The 13183-nt window shown below is 43.9% G+C and overlaps 1 protein-coding gene across 3 annotated transcripts; it reads left to right on the top strand.

Moving 5' to 3' along the window:
- The first annotated feature begins 105 nt into the window (after nucleotides 1-105).
- LOC147758796 (uncharacterized) lies at nucleotides 106-7454 on the top strand. 3 transcript variants are annotated; one of them, XM_086977000.1, is made up of 5 exons: nucleotides 120-588; nucleotides 3986-4066; nucleotides 4447-4507; nucleotides 5098-5152; nucleotides 6988-7454. In XM_086977000.1, the coding sequence occupies exons 2-5, from the start codon at nucleotides 4036-4038 to the stop codon at nucleotides 7054-7056; spliced, it is 216 nt and encodes a 71-aa protein (XP_086833126.1). In that variant the 5' UTR covers nucleotides 120-588; nucleotides 3986-4035; the 3' UTR covers nucleotides 7057-7454. The 3 variants fall into 3 exon arrangements, with proteins under 3 accessions (XP_086833124.1, XP_086833126.1, XP_086833125.1); XM_086976998.1 differs by having other exon boundaries at nucleotides 106-588; nucleotides 3986-4507; XM_086976999.1 differs by lacking the exons at nucleotides 3986-4066; nucleotides 4447-4507 and having other exon boundaries at nucleotides 122-588.
- The last annotated feature ends 5729 nt before the right edge of the window (nucleotides 7455-13183 follow it).

Here is a 13183-nt window from a genome sequence, read left to right as displayed (position 1 = left end):
ATACCAACCCTCTCTCTTATCTCCTTCTCTATTTTGCGTTCTGTCATGTTTGTCCTCCCTTCCTCTTTTGTTCACTCGCACTTGCTTTCTTGAACCAGTGGTAAGGAAGAGATAATAACCGCTGCATTGTCGGTGCGTACGAGCGAGGTGATGCCCTCACCGCCAAAGCCGCTCACTTTCCATTGCCACTTGCCAACGGAAGGCAGGGTCGTGAGTCAGCTTGTGCTGTTTAAACAACCGGCGCCGGCTGTCGAGGCAACACCACCCCACCAACAGAACCACTAACGATAATAAAAACGTTGCTAACCGCACCCATGTTGTATACATGAGCGAGTATACTTAATGTGCACTGCACAGAAAGGAAGCGCACACGCGCTCATAAGCATCGGGCCATACAGACTGACCAGTCAACTCACAAGTGGATTCCAAGCCGAGTGACCAAGTGACGAAAAAGGCCATATGCCGGTCGACTTGTGACTATGACCGCCCTTATTATGGCGACAACGATATCGACAATAACGAAAATGACGGCGGCCTCAGCAACACGACAAAGCACCTCGCTCGTGGGAAACGTTCGTCATTACCGTAGTGAGCAGACGAAATACTCGAATATTTATTGAACTAAGCCGAATATATGATTGGGAATATAAGTTGTGTGGGCACTGCGTGCACGTGTGCAACATTGGACCACTATGCAAGCCGTAAATAACACACACATAATAAACTCGATAAGAATTGCGTACACTTGTTTCGTACTTGCTAGAAAGGAAATATTCATGTACGTATCGTAGATGTTATCTATTATAAGTTCGATGACGTGCAATTCTATCCACCTGTTAGAGGATACGGTAGGATGTTTAACGCTGTCTGCTGCTACCCCCGTGTCCCTTTAGCGCTCCGCCGTCGAGCCGTAAAATTAATTGAGACAAATATATGAATCCTACTCTATCCGATCTAATGTCGGATGTTTCCACTAGTTCGATTATGAGCGATCTGGTACGATTATGTCCACATCTTGAGAACTTCACGGCACGATACGATCTTCCAGGACGCGCCCAAGTTGCTTATAGACTAATTCCTCCTCGTGCCTTGTTAGCTTTCGCTGAGTCTGTACAAATATATGTAGATAACGGAATCGATAGGTCGTCCTGTTCCAGCTTAACTCTATATACGTTACTCACATATTTTTCATTAGCGTGCAAGCTTTGTGCAATTTCATACTGAGAATACCTAAAACACTCAAATACTTAGTACCTTTGGATCGTGAGGTACTTTCGAAACGATGAAATCTAACTTTCTCGCGAAGTCTTTGAAAACAACTGCAACATGAGATTATTATTCATCAAAATTTCTCACGATGTAAAAATATTTTGAGTATATACATGCATTTATGTCTACTACTTATGCGTTTGGTCGATTTTTGCCACCTATCACAGCCTAACATCGCCACCGAGAACCTATCGACTGACCTTTACAAGCGTGGCAGTCTTCTACCCGTAGCTTGGCCTTTATCGCATCTGTGCACCTAAATGAACCGAAGTTCATTTGTTGGCTCAATATAGCGTGTGTAACAAGTATCTAGATAGAAATGTTGACCGACTTCCACGTCTAAAATTTTCTGCTTTGTTTTTGCATTGTTGCTCAGTAGAATCGGCGGTAGTCCGCTGCGAATTTAGCCTGTGGGAATGAACAGTCCAAGAATTAACAGCGACTAAAATGTTTGTTTCGTTAAATCATTGACGTGATTATTGCCCTGATGCCACTTGTTTTTGTCACTCGTCCGGGTCCAAGTATCTAAATGGAGAAAAATAACATTTTTAATAAAAGCAGTTTTTATGAATAATCAGAATGCTCAAAGCATTGCCACAGGACGGCGTACTGCTATCGAAGTATATCTGTATTGGTTTCCAAATAAATAGGGGGGTTTGAAGCGACTTAGCTTTACGGTGCCTCTCAAAATACACAATTTGTGACGCACTCATTACCGCTTTTTCGCCGTTTTTGGCAGAGTGAAGGCGCTTTCAAATTTTGTACCTAACGCTGAATCGACTTCCGCCAACCAGACCATTGTTAACAGTAGAAACTACGATAGGTCTTAAGGAGTATGGCCTGTATTTTCGGACACCGAAATTATTCTGTCTTAGCGTAGAATCTTTTAAACAGATTTTTTCATTAGGCCATGTCCGTTTACCGAAAATAAGCTAAGCTGTCCATTCATAGATCGTCTATAAACACATATAAAGGCCTTACTCACTTCGTATTTAATGTCATATCTTGAATAGTGAATGGCCGCAGGACACATTGGGCCCAATAGATTTCCAAATGCGCAGACCGAAAAACAGGTGCAATTTCCTCATCTTATGATTCCAAGCTAAATTGGCCTGTTCGTACGTATGTAATCGAACGACCCCTAGATGCGCCCGAAACGGTCTGCCATGTTGAAACTGTCCGACTGTTGCAGCTGCATTAACTCAACTTTTGCTTTTATCTCCTCCACAAGCCATGTCGGGGAAAAATGGCCTCGTGTACGAACTGTGATGCTTTTTTCTACTGCTCCGGCTTGTGTTATTCTACCTTTTATGGTTGATTAAAAGGGAATCAAATTCAAACAAAGACTGGGCTTTTCGCGCAGAATGCCTGAGTCTACCTATGATTTTGATGCCCTCAATGATCGAACAGCATGTCCGGAAAAATTGGCAAACAAGCAATCTAAAGTACAGTAGAAATGGGTATGATAACGGTTTGTGCAAATGGACCTCAGGTAACTTCAATACATGCTGCTGTAATCGCCAGCCTAAAATGTAGACGAAGTCTACCAGTAGCTCTAGCACGAAGAAAACCAATCAATTTAGCGGTTTATATTGTCCTATTGAAAATATTGATTCACTCGATTTGCGCCTCTTCTAAGTAGTAGAACTTATCATGTATCATCTATGGAATGATTTAGAGCTGAACTATATGCCCAGCGCGTGTTGTCAAACTGAATGATAGTAATCCGGCTTACAGACATGTTTCGCTATTGTGCGGGTAGTCAGCAGTCTGAAGCAACGTAGGAATGAAACAGTACTGAACGTTAAATGCTTAATAAACAGCCCAAGGGTGTACGTCGATGTCTATACAAAACGGGACAAAAAAAATGCAGGATATTATGCCTATAACAAAAGATGGAACACATGCATTTTTCCATATCTTTCTACAATTTAACCTCGGCCCCTTTTGTGAACCGATGTTGTGAATGTGCATTTTAACAAAAGAAATACTAGGCTTAATCTCAGCTTCCAGCTCAGTAGATCCAGATATGGTCACCATTAAGGCAATCATCTTTATCCTGCGTCCTGATTCAACACAGGTTGATGTTATCAGATGGGGGTAGTTATACGCCCAGACATGATATCGAGTGTTATAACTGAATACTGAATTTTAGTGATGAAACTTCGGTTATGTTCATCATGTCTTATCCTATCCTACCTTAGGGTAAGATCCAAGTTCCTGACTGTCGCTCCCCCTATGATGTTCATGTCTATACATACCCCATAAATCCGGCTTGGATCCAGACGTTCTAAATTATATGCGGGAACTAAACTTATCATAATTGTGTTACCGTAGGGAAAATTTTGTGCTTCGTGTGGTTGAACGTGTTCTCGGTGTACACACATTTGTCACGAAAACATCAACATAAAAAGCGGTTCTAGTTTTTAAGCCAACGGAAATGGATGAACATATTTACAGTTTGAAACTGAATGGTAATTACTAGCGGTATGTTCCGATAAGAGGGGCAACTAACGAGATCGATTTGGTGAGATAGAAAAGCCCTAGTAATTAGTAATAAGAGTTATTTGGCTTTTCTCCCTAAGTCATTATGCATTTCATTGCAAATCAGCGGTGAGCTGCTTTCAGTATTATATGATCTTCTGCAGTCCATTTTACATATTACCCGTGGAGTTACTTCATTTAGCTAATAATAACAATGAGCTTTGATTTTTAGCCTGACTGAGTCGTTGTTGAAGCTTCTTGAACTCGAGCGTGCAACTTCGTATGGACTCGACTTGCTATTCAAAGGTTCTGTGTATGTATTGACATACATATATGCTTTATGTCTTTATTATGACTATATATGTGCGTTTACTTTAAATATGTATATACCCTTAATTCCTGTATTCATTTTGGGTATTTTATGTATCTTAAAGTCAGTCTAGGCAGCCGACTCGCAGCCACGTCCTTTTCATCACTCAGTTTTCTAAAAAACGTTTCTTTAGTTAAAACTCAAGGAGTTACTTCGCAGTATTTTCTGTAAAATATCTTCTACTTTAGGCCCAATAAAAGTGAGACAGTGCACAAGGGTGTCGAGGTCTGAAATCGGCCAGCGTCACTATGGGTACGCTTTCAAAGACGTGGAACGTCGGGGATGGGCCTAAAGCAGTACTATTATCTGTCTGTTCATTGCAGATACACAGCATATCAGCTATCTTGATTACGTTCCACTGTTTGTGCGGCCGCTTGAATTTCGGTAATACGTTGAGCGATTTAACGTTCATAAAGTCTCTACAGAATGCCGTGGAAACATTCTGACTCATAATATTACAAGTACTTCATCTTACCTCTACCTTAATTGCAGTGCTACAGAGGTACACTGCTCAAGCCGACTTACAGAATAATTTTGATGAATGGAAGAGAATGTAAAACGGGCACCTTCACAATGAAATGTCCTTTTTTTTTTAGTTTTGCTTTTAGGATTAGAGGGCGGACATATCACAGCTGTACAATTACTGATTTGTATTGATTTCGCATTGTTTCCCAAATCCAATAGACCAACGGTGTTGAGGACAATGAGCCTACCAGAAATATTAAAGGTTACAATACATACACATAATACTATGCTTTATACATTAGAGTACTGGAACTGCTTCTAGGTGTTCGTCTGAATTATTTCGTACGTATTTTATTTTCGTACAGATACTCATAGTTTAGAGCTAGCCACACGTACCGCTGTATAATTAATAACTGAATATATAAGCAACACATGCGTGAGCGGGTAGTTGCACCTTACTAAACCTATTTATGTCCTGTTTTATGTGTATGTTTGCACTGTTGTTTTAGAGGCTGTACGTACGTCAATGGTGAAAACTGTGCGCGAAAAGAATCAAATCATTGGGTACGTTAGTGTTCTGTAATAATGCGAGAACAAAAAAATCTCCGAAAATCAACGTTTAATTATAAAAACATTGACTTCTTTAAGGTTCAGTCATTTTGACCGGACTTGGCTGGGATTAGTATAAAGAGAATGCTGCTAGATTCATTATCGGGGTACTTTGTTTCATGGACCTTCGTATCGTGTAGATTTTCGCATTAGAGGGTCCGGACCAACGAGGCGCAGTACCTAACGTTCTTCTACACTCTCGAGCTTTTAACACCACACGTTTTCGACCGAATTTCAAGCCGGCTGAACCTCGAAGCCAGGGCGGAACCTTAACACCGTAAGCAACACACATCTCGAATACACATTTAGCCATATGGTACAGTGACTCGTCGTACATGAACGCACTATTCCCATCCGGGTACCGTTCTCGCAGCTTCGAAAGCATTTTTCTTCTAAATTACCTCACTATAGTCTCGCTGGCGAAATGTGTGGCATCCGCATGGCGAATACAAATCACGGCCCACGCTAGAATTTTGCCAGAATGTTTAACCTACTGAATCATACAAATGTAATGAAATATTTTAGAAAGGATTGTAGACGTGTTACTACTTGAAATGTTAGAATGTGATTTACCTAAAAAAACAGACCCTTTCATAGATTTCAACTTTACAGCCTTGGAGTTGCTGACTCCATTCGAGACGCGGATAGCTATACGCGCCATTTACTCGAAGCTTTTGACTGATTTACGGCGACTAGAACCTTTAATTTCGATACCAACCTAGTATGGGTCCAGTGACTCGGCGCTCTGTCACCCTCTGACACAGTTGAAAAACCATTGCAGATCCGTCTTTTCGTAGTTCGCCTACAGTGGACCTGTTTCATCGTAGCGTTGTGAACTATTGTTGATTTCTGTTTCCTATTTTTACTGATGACAAAGGCTCTTTATTCTTTACCCTCTGAGCTGGGTGGGCAACTACGTATTCCGAGATTCCGACTTACTCAGAAAATTCTCCTTATTATCATTTTTCTTGTATAAGTATAGCTATAAGGGCCCTCTGATCTCTCGTAGATTTTGTCTATAGTTAAAAAATACGAAAATGATCGAAATTGACTTCGCAATAATAATAACGTTGTTGTCATCGACCAGATCAGTGTAATCTTCAATCATCTACGTCTACAAGACAAAATCGGATATCTAAATTGTGCTTAATGGCTTAAATATTCACGCGTCGTGTCGTGACTGATCACACATCCCAGTATGTGCTTCCGCTTCCACGCCACTTTTAGAAGATCGTCTAACGGCCGTATCGTCACATGTACTGTCATTAAAAAGTTGAGGGGGCAAAGCTTCCATATAACAGATATTTAATTTGGGTAGAAAAATAATTTCTGTCAAGTGCAGCAGTTCTTGCTATTTAATTGGCCAATGTTTGCCCTTTGTCACTGCCGCCCAACCAGCGATCAATGCTTTGTTCAGCCAGAGGTTCAGCCGTCCAAAGGATCCTGCCGTATACATATTTTCTAAATGATTTTCCGTAGGGTCACTGCCACGAATATTTGGAATCAGTGAGGTTGAAGGTTGGTACTGATGTTATGAATATCATTTTGAAGTGATAACGCAACATGTTACAACAACTAATATTTTTTAACTAATAATAGTTAATTTTAAAGGGAACTAAACGACTAAACATAGTACATTAAAAAAATGAAAGAAAAGGCCCTATCTATATATATATATTTCTTAGCGTCAGTTCTAAGCTACAATGGAATACGTCTCGTTGCCAGTTTTAACCAGCAGCTCTTTGTATATCCTCATTGTAATAAATGTGTTGATGGCATTTGCACACCAGTCCGTCCAAGGTTCCGGCGACACCGACCCCAAGAATTGCCAATACTGCAACGAACTCTGTTCTACATAGGCGGTCTACTGCTGGACGCTCCGCTTCGTATTGGGATGGTTTATATATGCCAGACACCTGCTATGCAACAGTTGCATTTCCCACCTGCCCGACAATCTTGATCATCGCGTTCGTGTAGCTTCTAACAACCAATTTCAACGAAAGACATCATTTTCGGTAAATGATGATAAGGCTTGCTGATGTCCACGAATGATCGTAGCTCGAATCGTTATTTTGCTCGTTCTCTGTTCGCATATGTTTAGCTCTTCGCGCCTTAGATCGATTCTTGCAGTAGTCTTTCCAGCAGCCTGCCAACGTATATCGGCCTAACTTTAATAACTATAAACTAGTAACTGTGTAACTGTGGCTATCAGTGATAATAAAATTCAGACAATTAGTTTCATGAATTCCTAAGCTACCACCTCTTATCGTTATTGGTCTATTCGAGTTATTAGGGTAGAAATTTTTATTACTAACAATCATGGCCCCAACGACAGGCATCATAACATACGCCGAGATAAATTGATTGGATATTATTGATTGGATGATAGGAGCTAGATAGATATCTGCTATATATAATGCATCTGTTGCGTTAATAAGAAGATAAAACATCACTGTTGGATCTTTCGTTCGCGGGGGTAAAATCGTACGCTGGCAGGTAGAGAAAGGGTACGACTTATGTATGTTGTTCTTAAATCCCTCTGTTAAAGGACCGGACCACTAGGCGGCCGTTAAAGCTTAAGGCATTTTCTAACTGTTTTTTCTATGATGATGGCACTATCTTACATTGTCTGTATCGTTTACAAACCCACGTGAGTCTTTGACAATACAAGCTTGGCTGGGTTGGGCCAGCGCTAGGTTTGCCAAGCCAATCGGAATCTACTGCTACTTTTATTGATGTTTTAGGAATCGCTTTGTGTGTGAAATCGGCCAATAGCAGCTTACAGCGACTGGAAGAACTAACAACGCGACAGTATCAAAATTAGCTAGTTAATTAGATAGTTGGCCTTCCAGACTCATTTCAGTAGCTCATACGTAGCATACGTTCGGTGGTTTCCTTCAACCCACTATCACTATTGAAATCGCAGTGCTATAAAGTCGAGCTTCAGTCCAGATCGAGCTATCGTCGTCACCAGTGCCGTTGCCCACTGAGGCAGCTTTCACCACCACCATGCGTGCTGTCGTTGCCCTCCTCCTCCCAGACTCCCAGAACCTCAACAGGACGATGCACTTTTAAACTAGCGCTGGACCTGCCTTTTTGCTTGGTCTGCGAAGTCATATAACTGCTATACGAAACGACATTATACTATAATGCCAGGAGAAAACAGGGATACCAATGTCGTCTTGTCGTGCCAGGTCCTATATGGTTTTGGCTGCTGCCTCCTTGTTACATTATTTTGTACTATTGTTTGACATCCTGACAGAGTCGCAACAGGGAACGGCATCGCGTCGAGACAGGCGATGATGAAACGGATTTCAGAAAACTCCTAACCAATGCCGAGATTCTGCTTGACCAACGTTTCGTCAGCTCGTTTCATCGACATAAAGACCAGGCGACCAATCAAAGGACCGCTCATCCGTGCGAGTAGGAGCAGAGAGCGCGCTTGAAGAAGGGGATCGCAAGTCATCGACTCGCGCGTCGCTTTCTAAATAATACAGAAGTTGAATCCGCAGTATGAGGTGCCAGATATGCCAGTGGCGATGACCAGTTCTAGTGAATAGTCAAGCAACCTACCTTGCCGCGATACCACGCCGAATTCTGTTCCATTTGTGTTTCGACAGCGTAAACCATTACCACTTTTGCCACCCTCATTGGAATGCTTTTTTTTTTCATTCTTCGGTGCTGTTTGACAACGGCGTCGATCTTTTTCTAGCAGCAAAAGACCGCGTCAACGCTGCCTCTGCCACCGCCGTCACGGCCGTGGTCATTATGAAGGCCCATTGCGTGCAAGCCCTGGCCCAGTCTGTCTGCGTACTGCTGCAAGTGGCGGCTGGCTACCTCCCATGCCCTCGCTCTCCTGATCCAGCCCTCGCCGCTACTGCGACCGCCAACGCCGCCATGTTGAAAACAAATTCTCCGCTGTGCGCTGCTGCCGCTGATGGCCCGAGCGTGCGCGACCTGACTCGTACTAGCGGCAGGATGAAGTAGAAGTTGCAGCCGCGGTAGCAGTCGTAGAGCAGCACGCAGCTAGTAATCTCCCACAGTGTTGTGTATGTGCGTGGATAGGATTAGATATAAGAAGCGGCAAGAAAATCAGACGGGACAAAAGGCTCGCGTAGTATCGTATCTGTCTTGCAAACTCTTGCCAATAAGACCACGACGAAAAGCTCGGTGCAGCGGAAATACACTGAGACAAAAAGGTGGGTAGTACGTATCGCTGCAATGGTCGCACGAGCAGCGGAAAAGACAATGGCAACAGTAATAACTAGGTTAAATTCTGTGCGTGGAACCGGCGGCAGTCACTCGTCAACGCGTCAATCTCCGGCACGAAAAACAGTTAATAGAGAACTGCTTTCGTACTTTGGACGCCCGACGTTGAAGATGGTAGAAGGTCGCTAGAACGTCAATTTCAGCTATCATCTCTGGTGAAGCCGTCATCGATGCGTACAGCGCATCGAGATCTCTCTGATTTGTTGCTGCGTCCTGCTGCACGGATCGCGAGAGTCTCAAGGCACTGCTGCGGGAGGCCGCGCCCCGCAGGGCCCCGACCAGCTCGAACGTAGTATTCGGAGGAAGGAGCTGAGTGCTTGGGTTCCCATTGTGTGGGCTGATTGGCTTAACATTGAGTGAGTGCTCCGAGGAGCCGGCTAAAAAAAATTGATAGAGGAAGACGTATGAATCGAAAAAGAACGAGACGGATGAAAAAGCCCAGAAGGATTCAGTGTTGCATCGTAGGAATAACCCTGCAAGCTTCCGTTCCCTCTGCCTGACAAAGGATTACATATATATGTATATGTGGGTATAACAAGCATACATTTGAACTCATATTTGTTCAACATTTCGATCTGAACGAATAAGGAATAGAATTCAATTCGCGGTTGAACTGGGTTCTATATATAGTCGAAGGCGGTCCATTCTCACTTTTGTTCGGGCCTTTGTTAGTGGGCGTGCGTGTGCATGAGATTTGTGTTACTGATGTGGTGGTACCAGAAATTGTCAAATAACGACAAGGTCAGAGGTGGTCGAAGGCGCGCTAAGTTTTTCTACGATGCTAACTACTGCTAACGTCGAGAAGTAAAACTGAATTGTCTTTTTACCCTAATCTGTTCTGCTCTGCTGCAGTAAGTGCGTGGTCACTTGGTTCGGCGTAAACTGTAATCCGCGTAGGTCGAACTTTCATTCATTGTTGTTAAAAACGAAACGAAGATTGACGCCGCCAAAGCCTATATATATATATATATATATAAACATACATAAAGGGAAGGCAAGCGGTAAAAGGTAGTGTTGCGCCCTGTTGCTTGATGTCTGTGTTACTTGACGTCAGTGTCGTAGCTCCGTCTCTGTGGCCTTCATATTGTTAGTGTTCGTGATAGTTGTATTAGTCGTGAGGCGCGAGCATCGCCACTACTATGGCTGCTACTACCGGTAATCGTGTAGCATAGTGACGCCTGCTCTGGTGCAATTGGTGGGGTGCCGCGGCCCAGGGGCTCCGAGCCCTTCCGCCCCGTCACTGCCTTCTCTTCGCCCCTGTCTTCTTACGGCATTCATTTCTCGACAACCAGGGCGACGACAACAACAACATCAACGGCGAGAACGGAGAAGAACCCGTCTAAACAACCACTGGATCGCCAGTTCTGTGTGGACCCGTCTGTAGACTTCTGGAACAATAATAACACAAACGACGACAACAACGATCAGAAGTGATCAGCTCGTAAGTTTTTTGCTTTCTCAAATCTCTTCTGTTCTTGACCAGCTCGTCGTGATGTATCTTATAATTCAATACAGCAGCAGTAACAACGACAAAGGACGATGCGTTTTTACCATCGCCATAATTTATGTAACTTTGATTATAATCCTTCCCATGTCTACCAGCACTAAACCGCGACGTCCTTATAGATACAGACGATTCATGCTCTTTACCAATATGAAAAATATATGGTCCAATCTTCGCTGTTCCGAGTTTATTTTCATACGTACATTGCGGCTCAATAAATACAACACCGACCTATACTAAGACATCGGTGCAGTGTCCGGGAGTATATATATAGCGTCAGCAGCAGCTAACATCTTTGTAAGTCAGCTCCAGTCGTCTTTAGTCAAAGACTTAGCGGTAGTATGTGCGACTGCCTTCGTTCTCACCCCCTAGTTCCCTCACTTCCGTCTCCTAAAAGCGCAACCCATAAGCGTATCCTAGCAAAATTCCTTCCATTTGATCTGACCAGTCTCCAGCCCAAATTCCTGAGATGTGAATGGTTGGCCTGAAGGACTGCAAAACCGGCTGGCCGGGCGGTAGACGAAGGAATTTCATAATCTGCTGCTGCTGCTGCTGCTGCTGCTGCTGCAGCAGGTATTAACAGTACCGCGTTCAGCCTGTCAAAGGACGGTAGAGATGCCAAGGTAGGTAAGGAAACAGGAGACGCAACGTGCATGAACATGAACATGAACGCAAGACAGCTGCTATTTCTCCTGTGATGCTGTTCCGTCTGCATTCTTCAAAAGGCCTTAAGCCGTTCTGTCGGACCTCATCCTGTCCTGGGATTGGTGAGATGGTAGAGACCGCAACATTCTGGCATAAAGCACGGCACAATGTGAGGGACACTTCCCGCCAGTTGTACCGGAACTCGGCAGACGCACACAGGACAAAGATAGCCGTGTTGAACCTCTTGTTTCCTCAGCATCTATATCCGCCTTGAATCTCTTCTCACTTACTCATTCAAGTTTATATTTCATAAAATCTGTGCACAGCTCGAACACCTATACACAGATACGAACACTTGAGTACATGCTACTTCACTTTCTATCTGGTATATTTGCGTCGACAATGTCGTAGTTGTCGCCCCCACTTTCGACCCACTCTTTTGCTCTCTTTGAACTGCGAAGAGAGTCTTCATGTTCATTAGCTGCGTCTGTCTGCAAGACGGGATCTGCACTTTATCAGAGCAAATCGAGGCTGCCGCAGCGGACAGGTGGGTCTCCAAGAGCTTTTCGGGGTGATCCAGACGAGCCCACCCGCTGACGGCCCTCTTGCTTTCTCGGACTGGTAGTTCGCGTATGGCACGTAGAGCCTCTTCACCGCCATCGTCACTTTCTAAACATACCTAGCCAATAAAAACTAATATTGGCGAACAGAAGCGCATGTATTGGCGACTCAGTTAGGTGCAGCTCTCAGCTTGCTAGACATCGCCAGGATCAGCCGCGCTCATCGGTCAGGTCACTGCGTTAAGTGGTTTGGACTCAGGCAAGCTAAGGCCCCACTAGGACATGAGTTGTTTCCAAGCAATAATAAGAGTAGTAGTTGTACTACGAGCAGTAATTTGATCGTGGAGTAAGATGCTGCTCAGATTTAAATTGAATATAGCGTGACAGAGCAAAACTGAAGGAGGACAAATAGGCCACACGAGGTCGTCGCGTATTGTTTTCCCATAATCTACATTCTTGCGGCCCGTTCAGTCCTTCCAATTACTGAGGGTCGAGTTTCGTTTTGTCAGCACCCTACGAATAAACTAGTAGGGAAAGAACAAGCGCCTACGACGCAGACTTCAGTGTCGCTTTTATACATCTGTATCCTTTTCTCGATTTGCCCATTGTTCTGTTCCTAGCCTCCAATCGACGCATCTCCAACAACAGCGGTCGAACAGCTTGCTCAGCATGGAATATGCGACTCGAATTGTTTGCCTCGGTTCAGCCCGTAGCTACTGCTGATGGCGCCGCCGTCAAGACGCCGCTTTCGCGACCGCCATCGCATAGCCACAAAGTTAATATCTTTGCCCTAAACGCATGCAAACCCGTTTGTCGACCCGTTCGGCCTACGGATCACCAGTCGACCTACCCATTTTTTTTTCATTTTGCACATACCATTGAAACTGCTATAGCCAAACCGTCGCCATCGCGACTGTCGCCAGTATATGATGGCGGCATGCCCTGTCCTCATCGTAAGGTCCTACGACCTATGCCAAAACACTCATTGGATTGGGCGTATATAACGAT

The sequence above is a fragment of the Varroa destructor genome, unplaced genomic scaffold (genome assembly GCF_002443255.2).
Source record: "Varroa destructor unplaced genomic scaffold, Vdes_3.0 BEIS01000001.1, whole genome shotgun sequence".
NCBI classification, from domain to species: domain Eukaryota; kingdom Metazoa; phylum Arthropoda; class Arachnida; order Mesostigmata; family Varroidae; genus Varroa; species Varroa destructor.
The sequence above is the reverse complement of the archived record's forward strand: the minus strand, read 5'-3'. Positions and strand labels throughout refer to the sequence as shown.

Bases quoted from the DNA above. Each gene is read 5' to 3' on its own strand.
- LOC147758796 (XM_086976998.1), top strand. From the start codon at position 4,372: ATGGGTACGCTTTCAAAGACGTGGAACGTCGGGGATGGGCCTAAAGCA. The intron at 4,508-5,097 runs GTAATACGTTGA...CTGTTGTTTTAG, and splicing joins GTGCGGCCGCTTGAATTTCG to AGGCTGTACGTACGTCAATG. The intron at 5,153-6,987 runs GTACGTTAGTGT...TTTGCACACCAG, and splicing joins GAAAAGAATCAAATCATTGG to TCCGTCCAAGGTTCCGGCGA.